General features: G+C 42.7%; 2 protein-coding genes across 3 annotated transcripts in view; one reads left to right on the forward strand and one right to left on the reverse strand.

Moving 5' to 3' along the window:
* The first annotated feature begins 2,351 nt into the window (after positions 1–2,351).
* On the forward strand, positions 2,352–13,672 carry PARP2 (poly(ADP-ribose) polymerase 2). Of its 2 annotated transcripts, none has more exons than XM_006756752.2 (16): positions 2,352–2,509; positions 3,908–4,041; positions 4,332–4,402; positions 5,149–5,199; positions 7,170–7,266; positions 7,682–7,757; positions 8,391–8,493; positions 9,670–9,832; positions 10,084–10,222; positions 11,397–11,460; positions 11,542–11,676; positions 11,950–12,077; positions 12,224–12,323; positions 12,869–12,967; positions 13,186–13,310; positions 13,407–13,672. In XM_006756752.2, the coding sequence occupies exons 1-16, from the start codon at positions 2,448–2,450 to the stop codon at positions 13,564–13,566; spliced, it is 1,707 nt and encodes a 568-aa protein (XP_006756815.1). In that variant the 5' UTR covers positions 2,352–2,447; the 3' UTR covers positions 13,567–13,672. The 2 variants fall into 2 exon arrangements, with proteins under 2 accessions (XP_006756815.1, XP_006756816.1); XM_006756753.2 differs by having other exon boundaries at positions 2,352–2,502; positions 3,910–4,041.
* A 4,842-nt stretch (positions 13,673–18,514) lies between these two features.
* TEP1 (telomerase associated protein 1) overlaps positions 18,515–27,177 on the reverse strand; it is a 34,827-nt gene continuing 26,164 nt past the window's right edge. The window contains exons 37-54 of the mRNA XM_006756754.2: positions 26,930–27,085; positions 26,575–26,787; positions 26,174–26,327; positions 25,867–26,079; positions 25,096–25,256; positions 24,794–24,907; positions 23,565–23,672; positions 23,069–23,201; positions 22,890–22,966; positions 22,654–22,786; positions 22,377–22,513; positions 22,100–22,224; positions 20,846–20,989; positions 20,599–20,695; positions 19,512–19,617; positions 19,200–19,405; positions 18,977–19,081; positions 18,515–18,753 (exon numbers count right to left, since the gene is read on the reverse strand). Coding sequence (XP_006756817.1) covers positions 18,631–18,753; positions 18,977–19,081; positions 19,200–19,405; positions 19,512–19,617; positions 20,599–20,695; positions 20,846–20,989; positions 22,100–22,224; positions 22,377–22,513; positions 22,654–22,786; positions 22,890–22,966; positions 23,069–23,201; positions 23,565–23,672; positions 24,794–24,907; positions 25,096–25,256; positions 25,867–26,079; positions 26,174–26,327; positions 26,575–26,787; positions 26,930–27,085 — 2,505 coding nt within the window. The 3' untranslated portion in view covers positions 18,515–18,630. The remainder of the gene's footprint in view (positions 18,754–18,976; positions 19,082–19,199; positions 19,406–19,511; positions 19,618–20,598; positions 20,696–20,845; positions 20,990–22,099; positions 22,225–22,376; positions 22,514–22,653; positions 22,787–22,889; positions 22,967–23,068; positions 23,202–23,564; positions 23,673–24,793; positions 24,908–25,095; positions 25,257–25,866; positions 26,080–26,173; positions 26,328–26,574; positions 26,788–26,929; positions 27,086–27,177) is intronic.

The following is a 27,177-nucleotide window of genomic DNA, read 5'->3' on the forward strand; positions in this document are numbered from 1 at the left end:
CACCCAGCATAACGGCGATGGCGGCGTGCGGGCTGAAGCTGAAGAGAAGCCGGCTGTGAGCTCACCGGCCGTTCTTTCCTGTCATTTTAATATGTTGTTCTAGAATACAGATAAACGAGAAATTTAAATAAATCTTAGGAATAGCACATCAAAATCAGTGATACCATTTAAAATGAACACTTATTAGGATAAAAAGTCTTCATTGGCACAGTTAATTCTCTTTATTATACTTATTTTGATTAATTTGTCATTTTTGTTGTATTTTAAAATTTATTATGACTACTATAAGCATACAGAAAAACAGGAAAAGAATATAATGAATATCTATAGGCCTATTCCCTAAATTTAACAATTATTTGTATTTTGCCCTATTTGATCATTTTGACTGAAGTATTTTAAAGCAAATTCCAGATATAATAATATTTTATCCCTAAATACTATAGCATGCATTTTTTTTAAAAAAAAGTTTTTATTGATTTCAGAGAGAGGAAGGGAGAGGAAGAGATAGAAACATCAATGATGAGAGAGAATAATTGATCGGCTGCCTTCCACACGCCCTCCACTGGGGATCAGCCTGCAACCGGGGCCTGTGCCCCAACTGGAATCGAACCATGACCTCCTGGTTCATGGGTGGATGCTCAACCACAGAGCGACACATGCATTTTAAAATCCTAACTATAATACCATTATCACATCTAATAAGTAATTCCCTAAAGTCATCTAATACTCAGTCCATACCTACATATCCTCAAAAGGTCTTTTATTGCTGGCTTGTTTAAACCAGCACCCAAATATCTAACGCTGCATTTGGTTGCTATACTCAAACGTCTCTTTTAATCTAAAAAAGTGCCTACCTTATTATTTTTTTCTCATTACAATAACTTATTGAAGAGAGTAGGTCAGTTGCTCTGTGGAATATGAATTTGCATTTTTATCCCATGCGAGTCTGAACATTTTTTCCATGTGCTTGCTTATAATACAAACTATTTATACCTTTTGTCCACTTATCTACAGAGGTTTTGATTTTTCTTATGACTTTGAGACAGCTCTTTATATGTTAAGCACATTTCATTCAACTTTTAAACACTCCGCAGCTTTCCTTTGGGCTTTGTCTCAAATTCTTTAATTTTCTTCTTTAAGAATAGTCAAATATGTTATCTTCCTGTTTTCTTGCATTGTCTAAATAAAACCTAAGAAAATTATCAATCACTCTGTTATGGCCTGAATTGTGCACCACCTGCCACCCCTCCCCCATGCATATGGTGAAGTTTTAACTCCCAGTACTTCCGAATAAGACTGTATTTGGAGGCAATGACTTTAAAGAAGTAATTAAAGTGCAATAGGTCATGTAAGTGGGCCCTAATCCAATATCACTAGTGTCCTTATAAAAAGAGGAGACTAGGACACAGACACACACAAAGGGAAGACCATGCAGGGGAAAATACAGGAAGAAGAAAGCCATCTACCATCCAACGAAAGAGATCTTGAAAACAAAACACTCTGCCGACACCTTTATCTTGGATTTCTTTCTAGCCTTTAGGTAAAGGCAAATGAGATGGCACATTTCTGTTGTTTGAGCCACCCACTTATTTATGACAGCCCTCGCAAACAAATACACTGCATAACATTTAATAAGTCACTGAAATTTCTCTAAAGATCAATTTTCACAGATGTAAAATGAGGATAATACCTACGCTATAGGGTGTTGTGAGAATTAACATAGTAAGCATTAAATACTCTAGCTGTTATCCTCATGAAGATTAAGTGAATTTGTGCACGCAAAGTAAAGCACTTAGCTCGGATTGAAGAGCCCCTGACCTAAAATGTCACCGAATACCATTCTAAAATCCAACTAAGCATAGGCCCCCTGCAGCAAAAGAGGACGGGGGGAGAGTAGTCTGAATTGGGTTATGAGGCCCCCTGGCGGAGTGCCTCACCTCAGCCATTGAACTCACTTCGCTGGCCGTGAGTCTGTTCCAAGCTCCGCTTGAGGAGGCATCCGCCAGGCCCCTCCCGAGGGCGGGGTCCGTGGCATCTCCTGCCCAGTCTGCCCTCGCGCGGAGACCCGTTCTCTGGGAACTCACCTCCCTGCAACTCAGGGAGGGCCCTGTTAGGGCCGCGCTTGGCCCTAGTCTCAGACCTTCCCAGGGGACACGGTGTAGAGTGACGAGGTGCACTCAGCGCGTAGCCCCACCAATGAGCTTCCCTCCGCCCTGGAGAGGGGCTGTGCACACGGCGGATATATAAGGCCCCCTTATGAATAACCCTTTATAAGTTATGGTGATTTCCCACAACGCATAGCGACATGCAAATTCGATGGGCGTGCCTCCTCTGTCCCTGCAGGCAACTTCTCTCCTGGACGCGCGCTCCTCGCTGCGTGTTCCCGCCTTTTGACTCCAGCCGAGCGAATCCTGGGAGAGGGCAGGTGACGTCAACAGTCAGGCTCGATGGCGGCGCGGCGGCGGCTGATGGGGACCAGCGGCCGGCGCAGTCGGGCGTCAGGTTCGGAGATCATTGTTGGGGGGCGGAATGCTGGGGGGGCGGGAAGTCGGGAACAGAACGGCGCCTCCTACTCCAGCCCCTCCCGCTTCCGTCGCCCCCTGTCCCGCCCTTGGCTGCCAAACTAGTTTTGGTAGTAAACTTACAAGATTTCGGTTTTCAGAGCTTTTCTATTATAGAATTGTGGACCTAACAAAGTGCCAGCTCTAGTGTATATACGTCTAATGTCATCCAATCAAAACAAATTTGTAAGATGCATCATTATTTTATGTAACAGTAAGAAGGGAAAAACGCTTCCAGTTAAAACATGATTCATGGTTCATGTGTCATTCATGGTGAGATGCATCCGGGTTGCAGAATTGGTAAAGTGCAAGTCTTAGAATTGATGAGATCTTTATTCTCTGTGTTACATATCAAATGCATAGTCCCGTCCAACAGATGCGGTATTATTGTCATCCTGTGGATTTACAGTTGGGGCAACTGATGAGATAACTTCTGCAAGGTTCCGCAGCTAAGAGTCAGAGGGGGGCTCTAAGCTCACACAGACTCCCAAGCGCTTTACTAAACGTTTCCTCATTCCACCACAGGTATTTTAGTGATAGGTAGGGGGGTGGGCACAAGTAAACAGAACAGATAAGCTATGAGACTCATGCCTCAGCCTATGAACTCACAAGAGTCCCATGGCTCCCTTGTACTTTTTTTTTTTTTTTTAGCAACTGCTAGTCAATTATTTAAAAGGTTGATTTAAGCATCTGCAATGGCTCAATGACTCCTGCTTCAATACTGAAGGCAGTAATCTGCTCAACAATCTCTGAAGGGCTGTGCAAGTCCGGAGTCCCCTGTGGGTCCTCACCTGAAACCATCCCAATCGTAGAATCCTGCCACAGGGAGGTTTTCTTGTGATTCTCAGAGTTTTGGTAGGCGTCTCCGCTGGTCCTTTCACTCTGAGATTGTTTTCCTTTGCACTTCTGATCAAGTCAGCACACACCTGCTCCAGAGACGTTACCTTGGGGCTAGAGAGTAATTCTAATTCGGTGAATCACAGTCAGCTCTGGTCCCACGGGTGTCTTTCTGGAATCTTTAAAAGCCACGGCTGCGCTGGGGTTTCCTGACTGACTTGTTCCTCGGTTAGAGCGAGTAGTGGTGAGAAAGGAGCGGGAGTGGACAGGACGGAGCTCCGCTGCAGCTGCAAGGAGCCTTTTACTTTATTTTACTTTTTTATTGGGCCCGAATAGCAATCTCGGAAGCGATTACTCGGACTATTATCAACAGTTGTTATTATTTTTTGTAACCTTACAAAACCATCCTAAACCATTTCCTTAAAAAGGCGGTGCTTTTTCAAAGTAGGATTATATTCACTGTACACTCATTCTTTGTTTTGCTTCTTTGTTTGCCCATTCTTGCCCTTAGCATCAAATGAAACCGACAATACACAAGACTCTCCTCCTGCCAAGAAAACTCGAAGATGCCAGAGGCAGGAGGTGAAAAAAGAGCCTGTGCCTGGAGGAAAGGCTGATAAGGACAGAACAGAAGACAAGCAAGGTCAGCCTCCTTGGTAGGCCAGGGAGGACATGGGCCAGCAAGAAGGTCTCTGGGAGGGGTAAACGTGGAGGATATTCTGTTCTTTCAACTCTCGCTTCTCCAAGGCACAGTAACTTTCTATCTTCTGGGTTTACCATTTTCTTGGAACCTTCAGTTTCATGATTTGAAACAGATTGAGGCTTGAGCAGATCAGGATTGCCTGGGAAGGGCAAAGTTAATTATGACAAGTTTCTTTCTAACCAGTTTGATTCCCATACAAGTAGACATAGTACATGCCTGTCTTTCCTCAGAGTCTGTGAAGACCTTGCTGTTAAAGGGCAAAGCTCCCGTGGACCCAGAGTGCACCCTAAAGGTGGGGAAGGTGAGAGACTCCTGAATCCATTGATTTCTCAGAGAGCAGTGTTCTATTGTTGAGATTCTCACTGGAACATTGCTAGTATTTATTTCACGAATCCTCGCCAAAATATTACTAGTGATTCATTTTCTGCAAGGCTAAATGATGGCAGTGGTGGTGTTAAGGATTAATAATCAGGGTGTTTTTAACCTGGTTAACTTATGGGGCTGTCATCAGCTTTCCATACATCATTCTCTTGTTTCAGTTAGAAAATTATATCATTATCAAGGGGGAAAATGAGAAACTATGCCCTGGTATGGCATGAATTACTGAGAATAGGTTTTTTTTAACTGAGAATCATTTGTATTGTATTTATCTAATTATAGAAAGGCATCATGTTTGTTTGTTTTTAAAATATGTTTTTATTGATTTTAGAGAGGAGGGGAGAGGGATAGAGAGAGAAACGTCAATCACCTACCTCCTTCATACCCCCTACTGGGGATCTGCGGGGGATCGAGCATGCAACCCTGGGCATGTGCCCTGACTGGGAATTGAATAAGTGGCCTCTTGGTTCATGGGTCGACCCTTAACCACTGAGCCACCCCGGTTTTTATTATAGGAATGACAGCTTATGTGTGAAAGAAGATACTTTTGTATTTCTTTCCCTGGAAGATGGATGTTGGTAGTGCTGGAGAATGACCCCTTGAGGCATAAGACCTCGGTTAGGATCTCATCAAGACTATACAAATGTCAGTTTTTTCTTTTCTCTCTAGGCCCATATCTACTGTGAAGGGAATGATGTGTATGATGTCATGTTAAATCAGGTAAGGGGAGAAGCCATTCTATTTATGGGAATTTCTTCTTGACAGTTATTGATGACAGTGTTCCAATGCCCAGATCATTACTTCTGGAGTCCCTTATGTTAGACACATGCTCTGTAGTAAAGTCTACCTGATAGCGGAGTCCTTGATAACAAGCAGAGTTTTTTGCAGATTTCTTGTCTTTTATTGAACCTATGAACTCTCTGTTCATATCATTTTGCACATTCCCGACAGGTTGTTGGTCTTTTTCTTACTGGCTACGAGGAACTTTATATAATATGAGAATAGTGTTTCATCTATAACAGCAATTTTCAACCTTTTTAACCTCCTAGCACATAAACTAATTACTAAAATTCAGTGGCACACCAAAAAATAAATTTTTTGTCCACCTGACAAAAGAAATAGGTATTAATTTGATTCATTCACATAGGACAGCTATTGTGTTGGCTGTTGTCATTGTTTTATTTGCCAATCAAAGGAAAAAGCAGTGCCCCTGACTACATAGTCAAGTATTGCATGTTTTAAAAATTTTTGAGGCACACCATTTGAAAATCACTAATCTGTAGTATAAATTGCCTGTATGTTTTTCAAATTTGTCATTTGCCTTTTGATTTTCTTTCTGGTATACTTTTTGCCCTTATTGAAGTTTACATTTTTATGTTAAATTTATGAATTTTTTTCTTATTAACCTTTTCCTCTTTGTTTATTTTTGTTGTTTTGAATAGATAATACATTTGCTTGGTTAAAATATATATCCTAATTATATATCTTCATATTTGAACTTATACACCCATCACATATAATTTTAACAGCTACCTAGTAGTGCTTTGTTACTACTTCTTTTACATGAAATATGAGCATCTTACAGCTCCTTTTTGTTCTAACATCCTTTGGCTTTACAGTGTGAATTAAATATAAGATAGGAAGGGGCAGACACTTAATAAAAAGAGTGCCTGGATAACCAGGACTCAACCTTATCACACAAACTACTATTCCTTATTATTGTCTACTCCCTCCCTTCACTCTGAGTAAGTTACTTACCGTATACCTCTTCTAAGATTCTAGTCACATTCTCTCAGAATGTCTCCAAGTCATGCCGGGAACTGATGTGGCAGTGGTTTCTGCCTGTCCTCTATCCCTTCCTAACACTGTCCTGCTCTCAGCTCATTGTCAAATCGCTGCAGTTGACAAAACAAACCTTAATTAAAGCTATTAAACAGTAAATTGTCTAAACAAATAAGCATAATAGTTATGGCTCTTTGAGGCATCAAAATTATCTTCATTTGAAAAATAATCATTGAGAATGGATTGGGAGCTGGAAAACACATTTGAGATTGGGTAGTGTGCTGAGCCAGCTCAGCCAAGGGTTCGAAAGCCTGAGTGAGGGCGGTGAAGGATGAAGAAATGACAAAGAGAATAAGCTGGGTCTAGGTGGATCTTCCTGTGCCTAGCTGAGGCCACACAGAGAGATCCAGAGGCAAGCTGAGCCTTTATTTTATAGCCAGAGGTAAACAAGGTAGTGGTCACCATAGTTACATGTTCTTGTGAGTTTCACTTGTTTTGGCAGCACTTGCTACTTCTCCCTCAGCCCATTAGCTTCCTAGATAAGATACAGGGAGCTCATAAGGTCAAGCCTAATTATGCTAAGAGGACTGTGCCCTCTAAGCTGGGATTTGTTTTGTGGCTTTGCCAACAGGTCAATCTGAGGCTTAACCCTATAGCCGCGCCCTACAGGGTAGAAAGTTTGAGGAAGCTTCCAGGCTCCATTTTTAATTCCTAGAAATTCAAAGTTTAATGTAGAACCTAATCCTTCCTTAAATCTTCACTCTTACAAGAATCTGATTGCCTTGCCCATGCTGTTCTTTTCCTTATGGCAATTACTGGCACCTCTGACCAAGGAAGAGTCGCTGGTTTATGCTTCTTCTATTTGCAAGCCTGTTATTTTATGTTTCTATTTGTCTCACTCATCATAGACCAATCTCCAGTTCAACAACAACAAGTACTATCTGATTCAGCTGTTAGAAGATGATGCTCAGAGGAACTTCAGTGTTTGGATGAGATGGGGCCGAGGTAATGACTTACGCATTTTCTGAGTTGTCATTTAGAAAGCCAGAAGCAACTTAGTGAGTGGCCAAGGTTCCTCTAAACTTAAATTGGTGGAAGGGAGGCTCTGTAACTTGGGGCGGGGCTTAGGAGTCGGACTGTGCTTTCTGTAATTGTGCAGTGGCAGGCATTTTCAGTAGGAAGTTCTCATTGGAAAAACTACGAGCAGCCTGTTGAGAGACAGAACTCTCCTAGTGCTGCTCATGAACTATGGCAGTTAGTAGGAGGTAACTAATAGCAACAGGATATATTCCCTAAGCCCTTTCACTTTTTCTTGTCCATTTGTTGGAAGCTAACCAGACCTTAGACAACTGACTTGTTACTATTAGAGACCTCTTCTTGGGTTAGGTTTCCGACCTTATACGTGGCATTTACTTTGCAGTTGGGAAAGTGGGGCAGCACAGCTTGGTGGCTTGTTCAGGGGACCTCAACAAGGCCAAGGAAGTGTTTCAGAAGAAGTGAGTACTAAGAAATGAGTGTAAAATATACCCTTCTTCTTGGATGTATCTTCTTTAAGAATTTTATAAATGTGATTTGGCCTAAATGTTAATGTCTTTCCACTATAACATGCTGTGACTAGAACATCAGACTGCATCCTTAGTTAGTGATTACATCACCTGGAACCTTGAAATTGACTAAAAATAGAAGATCTAATATAATTTAGCACATGATCAACAACTTAGGAAATTTGGGGAAAGTGGGATGAGAATATATAGCTAGAGTTTAAAAAAATACTTTTCCTATGGATGGATGAAGAACTTTTCTGGAGTCTTTAGAAACGTTTCCTTCAGAGGAAGGGGTTGGATAAGGATCTTTTTGTCTTAAACTTCCTATGGGTTGTGTGGTGTTCCGGAGGCTTTGGGAAGCCCAAAGGTCCGTTTCCCCCCATTTTTTTGTTCCCTTTATACCCAGAACCTTACTGTTTATTTAGGGCTCTAATTTAGAATCCAGATTTATGGAAAGTTGATGTGTAAGAAAGCTCTGTTGTGGGAAATAAAGTTTGGAGATGTTCTAAGGAAACAATTGTAAGCCCATCCCTACTAATAGACCCTTATTTGTAAGATTTTTTCTCACCACCTTGAACTCTACAGATTCCTTGACAAAACAAAAAACAATTGGGAGGATCGTGAGAAGTTTAAGAAGGTGCCTGGAAAATATGATATGGTACAAATGGACTATACCACCAATACTCAGGTAAACTGACTGCATGTTTAGGGGAAAACTGTTTCCTCTTAACCAGGGTGAAGTCTATCAGAATGACTTAGATCAGGTCCTAGATCAGAATGGGCCAAAGTATCCTGAGTCTTGCTATTTCCTGCCCAAGAACAGATTACGGTTCCCTCATGAGTTACCTTCACTCATCTTTGTAATCTTCAAGGGATTGTAGAATGAGGATAAATGTGCTTTTTTTCTAGTCTCTATTATTGACTAAGGTTCCTATAAAATCTTAGGTCCTGTTTCCAGAAGTTTAATGTTACAAATCAAGAGAGGAGTAATTAATAGTCAAATGGAAAAAAACTACATTTAAAGTTGTCTTTACTTCTGGTTTTACAGGATGGAGCAAAAGTAGGTTTACAGTTGTTTGCATGGAAAATAATACAGGCAGTCCTCGGGCTATGTCGGACTCGACGTACATCATTTTGTGGTTACGTCGCCATCTCCCATTTACAGTATTTATTAAAAAGAAAATTCTGTCATTTTGACATATGTACATATGTGCTTTATGTTTTTTATTATTTATTTACCACAAAGGTCAGGAATTTTTATCTTTCTTTTAAATTTTTTTTACTGTTTCACTTCTTTACTGCTGTGTAATGTGCTCCATGTGAGTGACGTAGGTGCTTACGTAGGTGGGTTCCGACTTATGGCGAAAATCACGTTATGTCTTGCTGTAGGAACGGATCTCCAAAGTAACTTGAGGACCTACTGTACAGTAATTAATAAACAATAATACAAGAATAAACTTTCACATATTCACAACTGTAAACCTACTTTTGTCCCCCCCCCCCCCCCCTGTATACCACAGTACTAACAATTTAGAGAAACTGGAGTACAACCAGGATGTTTAAAGCTGTCCTGGAGAAATCTTAGTCTTAAGATGAGAAGATTTAAGACAAAATAGCTGTCTCTACATACTGAATGATATTATATTGTATTTATTTGAGGCTTATTCTGAGTGTTTACCTATGGGAGGCAGAGTAGGACTAGAAGGTGGAAGTCATATTGAGTACTCTACCTAGGTAATAATGGCATGGGCCTGTATTAAAAACAGAGGCAGATGGTCACCTGCCAGGAATATTGTACAGCCAGTCCTTGCAGAGAGCTTAAAATAGATCCTTTTAGATTTTATTATTTATATTTTGGCTATAGAATGAAGAGGAAACAAAAAAAGAGGAATCTCTTAAATCCCCCTTGAAACTGGAGTCACAGCTAGATCTTCGTTTACAAGAGCTGATAAAGTTGATCTGTAATGTCCAGGCCATGGAAGAGATGATGATAGAAATGAAATATGACACCAAGAAAGCCCCACTTGGTAGGACTTCAAGTTCTATCCTACATTCTCTCCATATTTCCTAGTTCCTTTAACAAGTTCTTTCATCACTATCATGATTGAAAACTTACTGATATGAATGAAGAAAAAGAGATTTGGGGTGAGGGGTTGTGTGGAGGGAGCAGGGTCTATTTTGAAAATTGAAAGGTGAGAGTCTGTGTTGGGCAGGGCGTAAATGTAGTTTACAGGATAGGACTTTAGTTGTGGAGTCTCATCTCTTGCTGGGTCTGCAGGGAAGCTGACAGTGGCACAAATCAAGGCAGGTTACCAGTCTCTTAAGAAGATTGAGGACTGTATTCGGGCTGGCCAAGAAGGACGAGCTCTCGTGGAAGCATGCAATGAATTCTACACCAGGATCCCACATGACTTTGGGTAAGGCCTGTGCTGTTATTTCACTTTGGTCTTCTACTTAGTCTTTCATTTCTAAGGAAATGATCATCTGGAATAGATACAGAGCCAAAATGATTTATAGATAGCCTAACTAATCAGCTTACAAGTATGGAATTCAGTCTTCTGGCCCGATTACAACCATATTCTCTGACCAAGTGGAAGTTACCAACTCAAGTGAGAATGAGTTTAACTATCCAACCAACAAGTAACTATCCAACCACCTTCAGGCATATCACCCCCTTTTTCCTGTTCTTTAAGGCGACTATAACCACACACCATTTCTGTGAACTTAAATAAAGGGTGTCCCAAAATTCACGCAAGAAGTAATTTTGATAGAAAACACAGGTTTGTAATTAAACATTGTAAATTTTTTATTGATACATAAAGTATGCAGTATAGGGTTTTGTATGGAATAGCATATCGGGTAAATGGCCTCCACAGCTTTGCTGGCACATAAGCACTCTTTTGTTGAAATTTTCCATGACCGAAATGCGGCTGCTCAGGCAATAACAGTTAATGGTGCTCGCTATAGCAACATGTTAATCCAGTTTTTTGTGCTGTGGAGGCCATTTACCCGATATGCTATTTCGTACATAACCCTATATATGAATCAATAAAAAATTTACAATTTTTAATTATAAACCTGTGTTTTCTATCAAAATTACTTCTTGCGTGAATTTTGGGACACCCTTTATTAGGTATATACATTCCTATATCTTTGTTGATTCTATATTCTTGTGCTTATTCTATTCCTTCTAATGCTTTGTAGAGCTCTGTGAACTAGAAATAACCCTGAGTGGCCTACTGCTTCTAGACAGGACTATACCCTAAGTATTCCTTATTGATAGCAATATATCTTCTTTTTCTTTATTTTTCTTTTTTTTTAATATCTTCTTTTTAGAAAAGCATCTCATAAAGAAGAATTTTCAACTCGTTTCAAATGTCAAAATCTATATGTTTTATCCTACTCAGAGTATATACATCATATCTCTCTATATTTGGAAGTTAAAATATCTTTACGGATCTCTCTCTCTCTCTCTCTCTTTCCAAAAACCCAAGTTTCTTATATCTTTTTTCTAAATGACCTATCTTTGGTCTATTATTTTTAGTCATGTGCCACAGATCAGAGACTTATGGGTTATATCTCTATCCTTAGACTCCGTACTCCTCCATTAATCCGGACGGAGAAAGAACTGTCAGACAAAATACAACTACTAGAGGTGAGAGATGTGTGGATTGGGAAGTATTAAATCTCTTATCCCAGGTTCTTCCTATATTGATTCTATATCTCATCTTGTCAGGCTTTGGGAGACATTGAAATTGCCATTAAGCTGGTAAAGACCGAGCTGCAAAGCCCAGAACATCCATTGGACCAACACTATAAAAAACTGCATTGTGCCTTGCACCCTTTAGACCATAAAAGTTATGAGTTCAAAGTAAGAAAATGTTCATTTATGTTCATACCTTTAAAACCTACCCTTCCCCACCCCCACTGTTTTCTGGCTACATCTGATTAAGAGCAAACTTTGGTATAGGACAGAATTTCTATTTACTAGAAATCTGGGAAGGTAGGGAGCTCTTTCTGACGGCCTCGTGAGACCATTTGGGAGCAGAAAGGTCTCAATTTACACCAGAGGCCCTGAAGTTCTCAGCTCAGTCTGGTCTATTAGCGAGTCCACATTGGCCATTTCTCTCATTCTTTTTCACAGGTAATTTCCCAGTACCTTCAGTCTACCCATGCTCCCACCCACAGTGACTATACCATGACCTTGCTGGACGTTTTCGAAGTAGAGAAGGAGGGTGAGAAAGAAGCCTTCAAAGAGGACCTTCCCAACAGGTCTGTTTAGCCTTGGGTTTGGGAAGGCACCCCCTTGCCTGGAATGCAGTTATGGATCGAAGGGAAGGGCGGCACAGGGAGCTGTTGGCTTTCTGCTAGAGCCTCTGTTTGCACCAGAGACAACAATAACAGTGGCTTTTCCTTAGGATGCTGCTATGGCATGGCTCCAGGCTGAGCAACTGGGTAGGAATCCTGAGCCATGGGCTTCAGATTGCCCCACCAGAGGCTCCCATCACAGGTTACATGGTGAGTAGAAACTGAACCCTAGAAGGAGGCACAAGGGAAAGGAATACAATAATTTTCTCAGTCCTAGTCCTTTTTTCTCCTAGATTATGATTAGTGGTGCCCTTTCCAAGCATTGAATCAGCTTTTTTTTTTTTTTTTTAATTTTAAAGAGAGGAAGGGAGAGAGAGACATTGATCGGTTGCCTCCCACACATGCCCCAACTGGAGATCAAACCCACAACCTGGATATGTGCCCTGACTGGGAATTGAACCCGCCACCTTTTGGTGTATGGGACAACGCTCCAACCAACTGAGCCATACAGGCCAGGGCCCCAGCTCACTTTTTACTATGTCTCTCTTTATTTAAATTCCTAAATATATCTATCCTTTCTCCCTAGAAGCAGAGATTCACCAATGCTAAGCTTCTCTGGGACATAACTGTGAGGGGAAATGGGAAAGGGTCTCTATTGTGTTTAAGATTATAGAAACACAGGGTCAGTGATGTGAGCCTCCCTTCTAACACAGTACGTTAAGCTGCTGACCTTGGTGTTGATTTATATATTTCAGTTTGGAAAAGGCATCTACTTTGCTGACATGTCTTCCAAGAGTGCCAATTACTGCTTCGCCTCTCGCCTAAAGGATGTTGGATTACTGCTCCTATCAGAGGTGGGGCAAGAACACGTCTATGGTCTCTAGTTTATTATCCCTATTTTTCCAAAGAAAAGTTTGACCACAAAGAACTTGAGTGGGGAGCCAAGTGCAATTTCCATTGCATTCGACTCCTCTGCTGTAGGGGAAGAAAGTACTGATGGGCTTTTCTGTTGGCTTCAGAGCCATCCAATGCTTGGTAGGGGGTGGGCGTTCAAAGATCTTTTGCTTTGCAGGTAGCTCTAGGTCAGTGTAATGAGCTACTGGAGGCCAACCCAGAGGCAGAAGGATTACTTCGGGGCAAACACAGCACCAAAGGACTGGGCAAGATGGCTCCCAATCCTGCGAGCTCCGTCACTCTGTAAGTACTCAGAGCTTGTCTACATAGGGCTCTACTTTCTCTGTTTCAACTTCTAAACCAGAGGCAAGTGTTGACATGCTTTCCTCCACTTGGCAGGAATGGGAGTACAGTGCCCTTAGGACCAGCACATGACACGGGAATTTTGAATCCAGATGGTTATACCCTCAACTACAATGAATTTATTGTCTATAACCCCAACCAGGTCCGTATGCGATACCTTCTGAAGGTTCAATTTAATTTCCTGCAGCTGTGGTAACATTGATATTAAATAAACCAGAGAAGATATCTTCAAGCAAGTAAATAAACAATGTTGTACTTTTGAACTTTTTCTTATTTTATGTAATAAAAATAGTACAAATCTACCACTGGCTTCTTTGGGCTTTACTTCTGTAAGCACATAGTTTTTCTGATGTTAGTGTATCTTCATTTCCAGGACAGAAAGTATAATTATTCTTTGTATCTCACAGGTATCTAGGATCCTGGGGATTGTTTCTTTTCTTTTTAAAAATTTTTTATTAAAGTATAGCTGGCATACATACAACATTATGTGAGTTTCAGGTGTACAACATGGTTAGTCAATATTCATATACCTTATGAAGTGATCACCATAAAAAATCTAGTAACCATCTGTCACTATACAAAGTTACTATGATACTATTGACTATATTCCCTATGCTGTACATTATATCCCTGTGGGATCCTGTTCTTTCACAGCAGAATAGCTCTGTGCATTGAGGAATATTACTAATTTAGGCTATTACTTTTTGCCATTTAATTCAATTTTTCTGCAAACTGGAATTTGTTGGTTATTATTACAAGAAGAGAAGCAGCAAAGTCTGAATTGGTCCTTTTTTCCCAATCCAATCTTCTCACTTGCCTTTTTCCCTGTTTATCAACTGCATGCCAGGTCTCCCACCACTTTGTGTTTTAGGACTCAACAGATGTCCAGAAATTTAGAAAGCATTTGGAGGACTGTCACTAAGCCTAAATATATCTTGGGGAGGAGAGGCGAGAAGTAGAATGAGTTTTCATATATCTTGTTCAATCTAAGAAGTTCCAAGGTCCAAGTCAGATCCAAAGACTTCCCGGTTATTAGTAATCACATCCAACACAGATAAACACACATAACACAGTTCCTTAAGTAACAATGAAGGTTATTTAAATGAAAACTTTAGCCTACAACTTTTTAGAGAGACCAGACTACCAATATCAAAATTTAAAATGTAGACACTCTGTCCGGCAGGTGTGACTCAGTGGTTGAGCATCAACCCATGAACCAAGAGGTTGCTGGCTTGATTCCCAGTCAGGGCACATGCCCAGGTGTTGGGCTTGATCCCCAGAAGGGGGCATTCAGGAGGCAGCTGATTGAGGATGTTTCTCTCTCATCGATGTTTCTATTTATCCCTCTCCCTTCCTCTCTAAAAATTAATAAAAACATTTTAAAAAACTAAAAAAATAAAATAATATGTACACAATCTGTAAAAATTACAGATGTACAATGTTTACATGGGTGATGTCACTGTAGCATTGTTCTATGCAAAAATTTCCATGGGTAAGGAAATAGTTAAATATATTCACTTACTGAAAGACTGCTGCTGCTAAAATTGACTAGATTACATGCTTTTCCCAAAAAATAGGAAAGAAGGGAATACTTCCCAACACATTCTACAAAGGAGTATGAAACTAAAACAAGTAGGTATCACAAGAAAAGCAAACTATAGACCAATATCCCTTAAAAATATAGATATAAAAACACAATACAAACAAGTTTAAACCAGCAAGCTATAAAAAGGATGGATTATACACCATGACCAAGTGAGATTACTGGAATGCAAGGTTGGTTCAACATAAGAAAATCAACTAATGGAGGACATAAATCACATGACCATCTTATTAGAAGCAAAACAGCATTTGGTGAAATCAACACCCTTCATGATAAGCATTCAACAAACTAAGAATGGAAGGGAACTTCAACTTAATAAAGGATATCTATGAAAAACCCACAGAAAGATTGACAGCCCTAAGATCAGGAACAAAACCAAAATGTCTGCGCTCACCACTTCCATTCAATGTTGTACAGGATTCTAGCCAGAGTAATTAGATAAGGAAAAGAGAATAAAAAGGCATCCAGATTGAAAAAGAAGAGGTAAGACTATATATTTGAAGGTTATCTAATATATATAAAAAGCCCTGCCGAAACTGGTTTGGCTCAGTGGATAGAGCGTCGGCTTGCAGACTGAAGGGTCCCAGGTTCGATTCCGTTCAAGGGCATGTACCTGGGTTGCGGGCACATCTCCCGTGGAAGATGTGCAGGAGGCAGCTGATCGATGTTTCTCTCTTCTCTCATCGATGTTTCTGACTATCTCTCTCCCTTCCTCTCTGTGAAAAATCAATAAAATATATTTTTTAAAAAAAAGCCCTAAAGAATACATACACATAAAAAGAAATTAGAAGTAATAAGTTCAACAAAGTTGCAGGATATAGACAATATACAAAAATCAATTTTATTTCTATACACAAATGAATAATCTGAAAAGGGAATTAAGAAAATAATTCCATTTACAATAGCATCAAAATGTAAAAATAATTAGGAATAGATTTAACCAAAGAAGTGCAAAACTTGTACACTGTAAACTATAGTACATTGTTGAAAGAAGTTTAAGACCTAAATAAATAAAAACACTCTGTTCATGGATTAGAAGACTTAATACTATTAAGATGATAATACTCCCCCAAGGAAATCTACAGATTCAATGAAATTCCTATCAAAATTCCAACAGTCTTTTTTGCACAAATGAACAAGAAAAACCTAAAGTCCACATGGAATTGCCAAGGGAACTCGAATAGCCAAAACAATCTTGAAAAAGAACAAAGTTGGAAGACTCACACTTCCTGACTTCAAAACATACTATCAATGCTACAGTTAAGACAGTGTGGTAATGGCATAAAGATAACATAGGTCAATAAAATTAAGAGTCCAGAAATAGACCCATATATCTATGGTCAACTGATTTCAGCTAGGACTATTAAGAATATTCTTTTCAATAAATGGTGCTTGGATATCCACATGCAAAGTAATCAATTTGGAATACTACCTCATACTCTATGCAAAAATTAACTCAATATGTATCAAAGATCTAAATATAAGAGCGAAGTCTATAAAATTCTTAGGAAATACAGGGATATATTTGTGACTTTGGTTAGGCAGTAGTCTCTGAAATATGATATCAATAGCACAAGCAACCAAAGAAAATAATAAAATTAGTCTTCATCATAATTCAAAACTTGTATACATCAAAGAACACTATCAAGAGAGTAAAAAGATGCCCTGTCAGTATGACTTAGTTGGTTGGAGTGTTATCCTATGCACTGGAAGGTTGAAGGTTCGATTCCTGGTAAGGGTACATATCTAGGTTATGGGTTTGATCCCTTGTTGGGGCACATGCAGGAGGCAACTGACTGATATATCTCTCTCACATCAATGTTTCTCTTCCTCCCTCTCTAAAATCAATTTTTAAAAAAGAAAAAGAGTCAGTCTTCCCTTTTAAAAAGGTGAAAAGATAACCTAAAAATGGGAGAAAATACTTGCAAATTATAATCTGATGAGAATCTAATATTCAGAATGTAGAAAAAAATCTTACAATTCAAAGATAATTACAAATAATCCAAATAAAAACCAAGGATTTGAATGGACATTTCCTTGAAGAAGAAATACAGATTCCAATAAGCACGTGAAAAGATGTTCAACATTTATTAGGAAAATTCAAATCAAAACCACAATGAGATACCACTTGACACCCACTAGAGGACTCTAATAATAAAGACCAATAATAACAAGTTGGTGAAGGTGTGGATGAATTGGAATTCTCATATACTACATGAGAATGTAAAAATGGTGTAGCTGCTTTGAAGAATAGTTTGGCAGTTCCTCAAATAGAGTTACCACATGATATACCAATTCCACTCCTAGGTATATAACCAAGAGAATTGGAAAATGTCTACAGGGTGTTCCTTATGTCTTTATCCTCTGAGTGAGGAAGACCATGAGGCATGGGGAGAAATAAGGCCAAGTCCCTCAGGTGATTTCTCCATGGAAAATCTGGAATCAGGGTGAAATAAGAACAAAATATCCCACTCAAGTCCCCAAATCTCATTTCTAGACCAGAGTGCAGTTGTATTTCTCTGAAAGAACCCTATCATAACCCAGGACAACATCCTGTAATAGCCCCGGCTTATCACATACAAGTTCTTGAATTCTTGGACACAGAAGACCCTTAACCCTTGTTTCACCCATAGAAAGAGCCTCAGGTAACTTATTCTTCCAAAGGACAGAATTACAGGAAAATAAGAAGGTTCTAGAACTTTTACTTAAGAGGCTCACAGTCTCTGGTAAGTCTGTAAGTAAAAGCCTCCCCCTTTCAACTTATTTTAACCTTTGTGAACTTGAATTTGAAAGAGATACATTTTTGTGATCTCTTCCAAGAATGCAGATGATCCCAGCTGGTATGGCTCAGTGGTTGAATGTCAACCTATGAATCAGGAGGTCATGATTCTATTCTGGTCAGGGCACATGCCCAGGTTGTGGGCTCGATCCCAGTGTGGGGAAAGCAGGAGGTGGCCAATCAATGATTCTCTCTCATCATTGATGTTTCTATCTCTCTCTCCCTCTCCCTTCCTCTCTGAAATCAATAAAAAATATAGTTAAAAAAATGCAGATGATTGTACTGACTTATGCTTGCAAGCCATGTGGCTGCTGCTGTTCCGGCAGAAGCTGTGAAAGCCAGAAGACTCTGTCTGCTTTCAGTGCTCATCTGGGCAGTTAGTTCTGAGTAGATGGGACTGTTTTTCTAAGAGGAACCTAGTGCTTTCCCACTTCTATCCCAGCTCTTTCTAAAGGCCCTTACTAGGGGCACTATCGATTTATTCTTCCTTCCCTTATTTTTTCTTGACCAAGTAAGAGGTCTCCAGTTCAGTGATGGCCAACATCACTTTCATTCCTCCTCTAGGAAGAAGTAGTATCTTGGGCTCCCTGGCCCAGCAAATGACACAAGAATTTTAAAGCTTAGTTTCAAAGAATATCCACTAAAGATCTGGTTCACTTTCTTGCAGTTCTAGTAAAAAATCATCTTAAATCAGAAAAGAAACATTATAACATCCATTTTCTTTCCAGTTGGTCCAAATCCACATGAGAACTCAGGCAGGACTGTACTTGAAATTTCTTGATACTTTATTTTTATAATTTTATCAAGGAAGTTTCCACCAGTGTCTTCAGGCTTGCACATCCAGCACAAATGGTACCTCTTGCCTGAGTAGTGCATCTTCATTCCCAGGACAGAAAGTATACATTGCCCTGTGTGTCTCCCACTGCGAGCTGCAGGGTAGAGTCAGGCCCCAGCCAAGGTTCCAGGCAGCTCACTGCCCCTTCGCACCGGAACAGGCCCAGCTACAATGTGAACAAAAAAGAGGGAGATGAGAACTATAAGCCTAGGGCCTCCTTGCTACCCTGTTTTTCTCTCACATTAATGCTTTTTATTTAGAACAGGTTAGTCCCATATTATTGCAAGAAGGACAGAAGAAAATAAAATTTTGATCTTTTGACCTTTCTTATCCCAAGTTTGCTCCCTTGTGACATCCTTTCAGCCCTCCTTGCACATACGCACACTTACCAGTTGCATACTGGGTCTCTCCCACAGCTTAACATCTCTGTCCTTCGAAGCCGTCACCAGCAACTCAGGCAGCACATGGAGGGCTGTGACAGAGCCTGAGTGAATCTTAGAGAGGAAGGGGAAATGTATGGTGAGTTCTTGTGGGCCCTCCTTAGTCGAGAAAGCATCAGGATCAGACCTACAGCCTCATCCCCTGTATTTGTAACCCTTCCCTCAAACTCACCTTTTTACGCTGCCGTGTCTTTAGACATGGGGTTGTTGGCCAGCTCACCATGTCACTATACACAGATGTGTCTATTTCTGGAGTTTGGGTTTCAGGCATTTGTACTGTTTTCTGCCAGATGTTACCTGTGGTCCATTCTCCTTCTAAGGTGCATTTGGCTAGGTTCCACAGCATCCCATCGGAGCTGGCACACAAATACGAGGACTCTGCCATTCCAAGGGCAGAGTTAGAGCCAGATCTCGAGCTTTGCAGGGTCCACCATCCTCCCCTAGGCCACCTCTAGATTCCTTGTGGCCTCCCCTCACCACTCACCAGATTCAGGTTTGGCCTGAGTTACTGATATTAGGGTCCCACTGGGATTCTCTAAGTTCAGATCAAAGTCCAGGCGCTCTTCAAACTCTCCAGACTCCTTTTGCCTCTGAAAGGACAGGTCATTTTGTTTAGCCTACTTGTGCCACTTACCCCGGCCCAGACAAAAGCAACTGTTTTCTCTTCTGGACTGGTCAGGATTTATTTATTTATTCATTCATTCATTCATTCGTTTGTTTGTTTGTTTATTATTTATTTATTTACTTACTTATTTATTTATTTATTTCCTTCTTTCCTTCCTTCAGAGAGGAAGGGAGAGGAAGCAAGAGATAGAAACATCAATGATGAGAGAAAATCATTGACTGGCTCCTGCACGCCCTCAACCTGGGCATGTGCTTTGGCTGGAATCGAACCTGGGACCCTTCAGTCCCCAGGCCAATGCTCTATCCACTGAGCCAAACCAGATAGAGCTGGTCAGGATTTTTTTTTTTTAATTGTAACCCATATATAGTAAAGTGCACAAATCTTAACTGTGTATCTCAATGAATTTTTGCACATCCATGCAATCATTGCCCAGATCAAGATGTAGAACATTTCCACCACTTTGGAAAGCTGCCTTCATGCCCCTTCCCAGTCAATACCAGAGACCTCTACCCCGAGAGCTAACGATATTCTGACTTCTGTCATTATAAACTAATTTTGCTTGTTCTTAAGCTTCATTTAAGTGAAATCATGTACTACATACTCTTTGGTGTCTGGCTTCTTTCGCTCAAAATAATATCTATGAGATATGTCTGTATCGTTCCAGACACTAATATAGTGGTAAGAGACAAAAAATGCAATAAAGGAAACACCTAGATTTATGGTTTCCTATGATTTTCTTAAACGCTAGAATTTCTTTTTGTATCAATGAAATCTTAGAGGGAAAGTCAATATACAATGTGCTTAAGTATAGCTGCTCCAGTTGAAGGAAGAGAAGATTTGGAACCAACTGCCTTTCCCTCTCTCTTATCCTCCATTGTGGCCCAAGGTTTTAAAATATTGGTTCTGGGCAAATCTTTATTTTAACACACACCCAAACAGGACTTACTAAGACAGAAAGAACTCCAGGGGCCATTGGCTGCAGGGCAAACACACCAAAGTCCTGGTGGGTGGACAACATCATAGGATGTTCTGTGTAGTCACGCCTGGTTTACAAGGAAGAAAGAGGCTGAGCCCAGGAACACCTGACTGTAAGACCCCAGTGCTTGTTCTCAGTCAGACCCAACCTCAGGGTAACCACTAACCCCTTCCCCCCGTTTCTCCAGCCTGAGAGGGAACTACATTTTGGATCTTACCAGATTTCAGAGGGAGCATCCCCTGGCTTCAAGTGCAATATTTGCAAATCTGCCGTAGCCAAGATGAGGGAGTGGCCATCAGGGGCCAGGCCCACACCTGTCAGGAACCCTAAGTCCTCCTGCAGAACTCGGTTCAGGCGGAGACTGTAGCTCAAAAAGGCACATGGGAGGAGAAAGAGCCTACTTTAGTCCACCTCTCTGAGGCTCCTCAGTGAAGTAGAAAACAAAATGTATTATCGTCCCTACAAATTCTATTCCTCTTCCTGTTTTTCTTATATCAGGATTCATCATCATCTTCCCCTTACTTGCTCAAACAAGGAATCTCTAACATTCTTGCCTTTTCCTTCCCTTCTGACCTCCAAGTGATCAGTAAGCACTATGGATCCTACTTGTAGCACATGTCTAAATCTGTATCTCTCCTTCTCATCCCCACTGTCCCTGGTCAGGACCCACATTATGTCTCCCCTGACTATAGCAACTGCTATAAAAGTGGTCTCCCTACCTTTAGCATCTCTCCACTACCATCCATCCTCCTTACTGCCACCCAAGTTCTCTTTCTAAAATCCAGATAATTATTCTGCTCAAAATTCTTACCACCTCTACAGCCTGGTTTATCTTCTCAATCTAATTTCCCACCTCCACCTCCCACCAAGAACACAAAGACTTGGCTATGCGTACTCAGAATACATCAAGCACTCTCCTGGCTCCATGCCACTTGTTAATGCTACTTCCTCTTCTTACAAATCCATTCCCTTCCCTTACTGGTTCAGAAAACTCCTACTCATCCTTTAAGGCCAACCTCAAATAGCAACTCTTATGTAAAATGTAAATTTCTCCAATTCTGCAGCTCCAGATTATGTGTGTGTGTGTGTGTGTATGTATGTATATACATATATATATATACATATATATGTACAAATATATTTATAGATATTTATATATATATTTATTGTAGCACTAATCACTCTGAATACTGTTGGCAGTTTACTTATATGCACACTCCTCTACTGTGAGCTCTCTTAATAAACACAGTTAAGTTCATACTGCCTGACCCAGAGCTTAGCATAAAGTAGGCTAACTATTATTTAAATTGAGATGACTGGGAGCAGAAAACAGTTTCCTAGGGACTTTTTTCTGCCTAACAACTAACATCCCATTGACCTAGTTCAAAAGCAGAGGTGCAGTGAGTTGAATAAAATCCTGGGTGTAAGGAGACTACCGTTCCTACCACATTAACCCGCTGCTTTGTTTCACCTGAAATTTCTGGGTGTTGAATCCCTCTGCAGTTCCACTTGCCACTCGCTGACTTTTTCATCAGCACTGACAACGACCAAGGTGTTTGCCGAGTACCAGATTAGAGCACTGATGCGGCCAGGAGTCTGGTGTGCACAACTTCATTTCAGTATTTCTGAGAAGCCAGGATTCACCCTCTTTCTTCTCCCAGGCATCTAGGCAACCTCCACCCCAGGCCATTAAATACACAGCAGGGGCAGAATTCACATAGACAATGAACTGAGAGTGCCCAACTCACCTGTACTGTGGCCACCGCCTTAGCTTCTTGCCATAAGGTTAGTTCTCCAGCTTGATTCCCAGACACTGCCACAGAACCATCGGGGGCCCAGGCCACAGCTGTGATGGCTGCAGGACTCCTAGGTATATTTGCCTCATCTGGAGAAGAGAGCAGTGGGATTCATTAGGAGCTGGACCTCTGCTGGGAAACAAGAGGAGATATCGGGCTACCCTTGACCTTCTTGGTCCCAGTCACACAACCCTCTTTCATACCTTGCCTCTCTCCACACCTCACTCACCTGCTTCCTTCGGTACCTGCCAGAGCCGTATGGAACCATCCTCTGAGGAGGTCAGCAGGAGGCCTGAGGCCTCTGAAACAGCAGCTGCATTGATTGGGCCACTGTGTCCCAGTAGGGTATGTGTTTGAAACACCTAGGAAGAAAGGATGGAGATGGGACAATAGGGGATGGACACACAGAAGGTTATCCCGCTGTACCTTCTCTACCTCCCACACCTATCCTTTCAGGAAACTCACCAAGAGCGGGTGCCACAACCGTGTGAGCCCATCCAGTCCAACAGTCACCACCAGAAGCTCTGACCCAGGCTGGCAAGCTGATAAGACACGGAGAATGAGTGAGAAGAAGAGAATAAGGGGAGACACGGGGGAAAGGGGAAGAGGCAGCAGGGGAGGGAAGGTAGCTGACATCTCATCACCTGCGTGGGGCTCCAGAGCAGCTGCACAATGGTTGATGGGTCCTGAGTGAGCAGGGATGCTGGTCAGCTCCACTCCCTGATGGTCCCACACTTTCAAGGTTCCATCCCGGCCCACAGACACCACGTGCTCCTCCTGCCCCAGAGCAGAGTCACACTCAGCAAGACATGGGAAGTCCAACCCCACCACAGAGCTGTGGGCTGAGCACCAGGGGCTTAGAAGATTTTAAAGAGTGAGGAGAACTGGGGACCTAAAACTGGGGGGTTCATGGCTGCAATCCTCCCACAAGGTCATAAATTTAAGATGCTGTGTTTTCATGCTTGCCCTCCCTTCACACCAACTCTCAGCCTCAACACCCTAATCCTGCTCTAATCCAGGCCCAAGCACCTCATTCTTTATACCTCTTTGCCTGTGGGGTTAGATACCCAATGCATCCAGTCTCCCAAAGCACCCTTGGTCTTCCCAGAGACCCCAGGAAACTCTGTATTGCCTTCTCACCACAGCCACTACGGCGCTGACAGCACTCTGATGACCCAGGAAATGACCAAGCTGCTGTCCCAAATCTGGGTCCCATAGCCCCACAGAGCCATCACTGGAGCAGGAGATCTGCAGAGTCAGAGGAGAGGGAGAATCAGCATCCCTCTAGCATTTTTGTATATATATAATGGAGGGCAGTACACCTTGTGACTGAGAGCACGGCTATCCTGGGTTCAAATCCTACCTCCACCATTCACTACTTTGTGACCTGGGGCAAGTTCATCTCTCTGAGCCTTAGGTTTTTATCCAACCAGGATAATGACAGCTCACCTATCTGCCTTGGTTGCTGTGGGGCTGATGCATCTATAGCGAAGGATTTAGCACAGCTGCCTGGTACACAATGAGCAATGAATAAATAGTAGCCATAGTCCTTGTTATTAATGCACTGTCAGTCAACAAATCCAGACCAAGGTGAAAGTCTGCAATGCCAAGGAAAGGTGTGGCTGCCTAGAAGGCAGGAGGACAAACTATGACAAGTCTCTTCAGCTTATTCTCTCCTTTCTCATCTCTTTTGAGAACATGGGTACTCTCCATTGGAAAACTAGGCTTCCCCAGCCTTGAGTGTGGCCTTAGACCAAAGAAATAACAGTAGCACCCTTTACTGCAGGGATGGGGCATCCTAAACCCTTGGGAGACAGTTTTGTGTTCTTGTCAAGAGCAAGAGCTTTCTCATCAGAAAGTTTACTGGTTTAGCTTTATCACTTCCATGGCCTTGGAAATGTCCTTTGATCTGTCTGAACTCAGTGTTCTTGTCTGTGAAACAGATGATGGCAGTATATACTTTACAGGGCATTGTAAAGATTAAATGAGACAATATATGCAATGAGCTTAATCCAATGCATGGCACATACTCACCGCTCAATAAATGTTAGCTATTACTAGTTCTTCAAATATAGTTTTATTGATTTCAGAGAGGAAAGGAGAGGGAGAGAGATATAAACATCAATGATGAGAATCATTGATCGGCTGCCTCCTGCACAACCCCACTCTGGGGATGAATCTGCAACCCAGGCATGTGCCCTGACTGGAAATGGAACTATGACCTCCTGGTTCATAGGTCAGCACTCAACCACTGAGTCATACAGGGTGTTAGTTATTACTATTCTAAACGGGTGTCAGAAAGGATCAGATGGGGAGTGTTGTCCTCTCCCAGGAACCCTGTTGAGCTTTACACCCTTCTCTTCACTCACCAGGAGGTTGCCTTTGGTCCAGGCACAGCCGGTGACCCAGTCACGGTGACAGGCATGGAAGGAGTGAACCAGAACAGGGGCTGTGGGTGTCCTCACATCCCAGCAGAGGAGACTCTGGATAGGTCCCAAAAGATGAAGAGTTAGGACCATGGGAGGGAGGGAGGAGCACCAGGGCCATTACAGACAAGAAGTTTCACGGAGAGAGTATTACAGAAGGAAGGAGGGCAGGTCAAGCAAAAAGCTGGAGGAAGCAACAGAAATTGGGTTGTTCAGGAACTGGGGGTGGAGGGAGAGTGGCTCACCTGATCCCGGCCCCCGGTGGCGAGGCGGCACCCATCAGTGCTGAAGCTACAGCAGTTTACGGGGCCCGTATGTCCCCACAGTTCGGTGGCACAGGGAAAGTGTTCTGCCTTTTGTGGCAGTGTCAGCAACTGCCGTGGCCATAGCCGCACTGTGAAATCCTCTGCAATGGAAAGAGGGAGAGAGGAAGATTCCCTGAAAGAGGAAGCAAGACTAGCCCGGAGGCCAAAGACAAAGGCAATCAGGGGGACTGAGGGCCGGGAGGAGGCACAGCTCCAAGGAAGGGAGGAGTGATCATGGGCTGTGCAGAGGCCCTGGACAAGGGTCAGCCATCACTTGAGTACACAGGAGAGGATGCCAGGCACTCCCAGCCACGGCTCTGCAGCTGTCTCTCTCTAGCTCCCAGCTGACCTCCAGACACTCCCCTTCCCAGTGTCCAGTGTCACTGGGACCGAGCCTTCTACCAAGAGAGGACTGAGGCCACTCTGCATTCTCACCTCCACATTTCTCTCTCCTCCTGAGGGAAGCCCATCCATTTACACAGTAAAGTCTCTCACTGGGCAGAAACTCAAAGGATCGTAGACATTGCAAAGAGGTCCCAGAATCAGGGTTAAAGAACAAGAAGAAACAGTCTAGAGACCAATTGTGCAAGATAAATGCATTTAAAGAACTTGTGAAGTTGTTAAAAAAAAAAAAATGCCTGTGTCTGTGTGTGTGTGTGTGTGTGTGTGTGTTTTAAATTAACCCAAACCCTGACCACTGCCCAGCAGTACCTGAGGCAGAAGCCAAGAGTTCCTGGGAGGAGGCCAGGCCCAGCACAGGTTTCTGGTATCTGGACATGAGCCAGAGGGACTCAAAGGAGCTCCTCCGGAGGGCCCAGCCCTGCAGGGATCCATCTTCTGCACCACTCACCAACACCTCGGGGCTTAGCCAGGCCAGTGCAGTCACTGCCACATCTTGTGCTTGACACTGAGCCCCCTGAGAACCTAGAGAAGGAGAGAAAACAAGAGAGGAAGACACTTGTAAAGGAGGGGGTCTCTTTCCAAAAACTCAAACACCCCATCCTTTCTCCCTTTGTACCTGAAGATATTTTGTAGATCCTGATGCCATCGGCTCGGTAACCAACAGCCACCTGATCACCATCTGGGCTGAGAGCCACGGAGAGGGCCGGAGAGAGAGAAAGGGAACCCAGGCACCCACGGGGTCGACCCAGAGACCCGGACCACACCTGAACCTGAGGGCCAATAAAAGGGCTTAAAGATACCCCACTCCCACCCCAGAGTTATAGCCACCCTGTTAAAGTCCTCCTTCCAAACAGTCTTCTGAGAGCCACCTGTACTCACACCCACACCCTTCTCCCTGCAGCTCACACCAGCCAAGCTATCTCCACAGTCCACTCAACAAAGGCCCACCCTCCACAGACATTCCCTGCCTTTGCCACTCCTTCCCTGGAACCCACCCCCAGCCCTCTGACACCTGACCTTGCCATCCTCTCCAGCTGTCAATAACTGGCACCCAGCATGCAGGAAAAGGGCAGCAGCCACAAAGCCATGGTGGGCAGGGAAGGCAGCCAGCAGTGCCCCTTCCTGCCAGGCCCACAGCTCCACCATCCTGTCCAGCCGGCCCATGGCCACAACCCGCCCAGGCACATTGAAGGCCAAGGTACAGACAGAGGCTCCTGGAGCTCCCAGTTCCTACACAGGGAGGTAGAAGCAGAAATGTCAGAGTTGCTCTCAACACAGCCGAAAGTGACACAAAATGTGGATGTCCATCATCCCCCGCCTTCCACTCCCACTCTCTGTGTTCCTCCCCCAGGGCCACACTGGACCTTCTCACCTTGGTGACTTTGAGTCCGTCCACCTGGAAGAAGCTGCAGCTGCCAGCCCAGCTGCCTATGGCTAGCACCTGCCCCTCTGGGTGAAATGCAACACAATTCACAGGTTTGGGAGAGGTGTGCTGGGAGGCCAGCTGCCCGTGGAGTGTGTCCCACAGCTGGAGGAGAGAGAGGGGAGGAATCAGGTGCTGGAGACAGAGGCTTGAGCCCGTCGGTCCCAGAGCTCCAGGGACCACCCTGTCCAGTCCCC

The sequence above is a fragment of the Myotis davidii genome, unplaced genomic scaffold, assembly GCF_000327345.1.
Source record: "Myotis davidii unplaced genomic scaffold, ASM32734v1 scaffold594, whole genome shotgun sequence".
NCBI classification, from domain to species: domain Eukaryota; kingdom Metazoa; phylum Chordata; class Mammalia; order Chiroptera; family Vespertilionidae; genus Myotis; species Myotis davidii.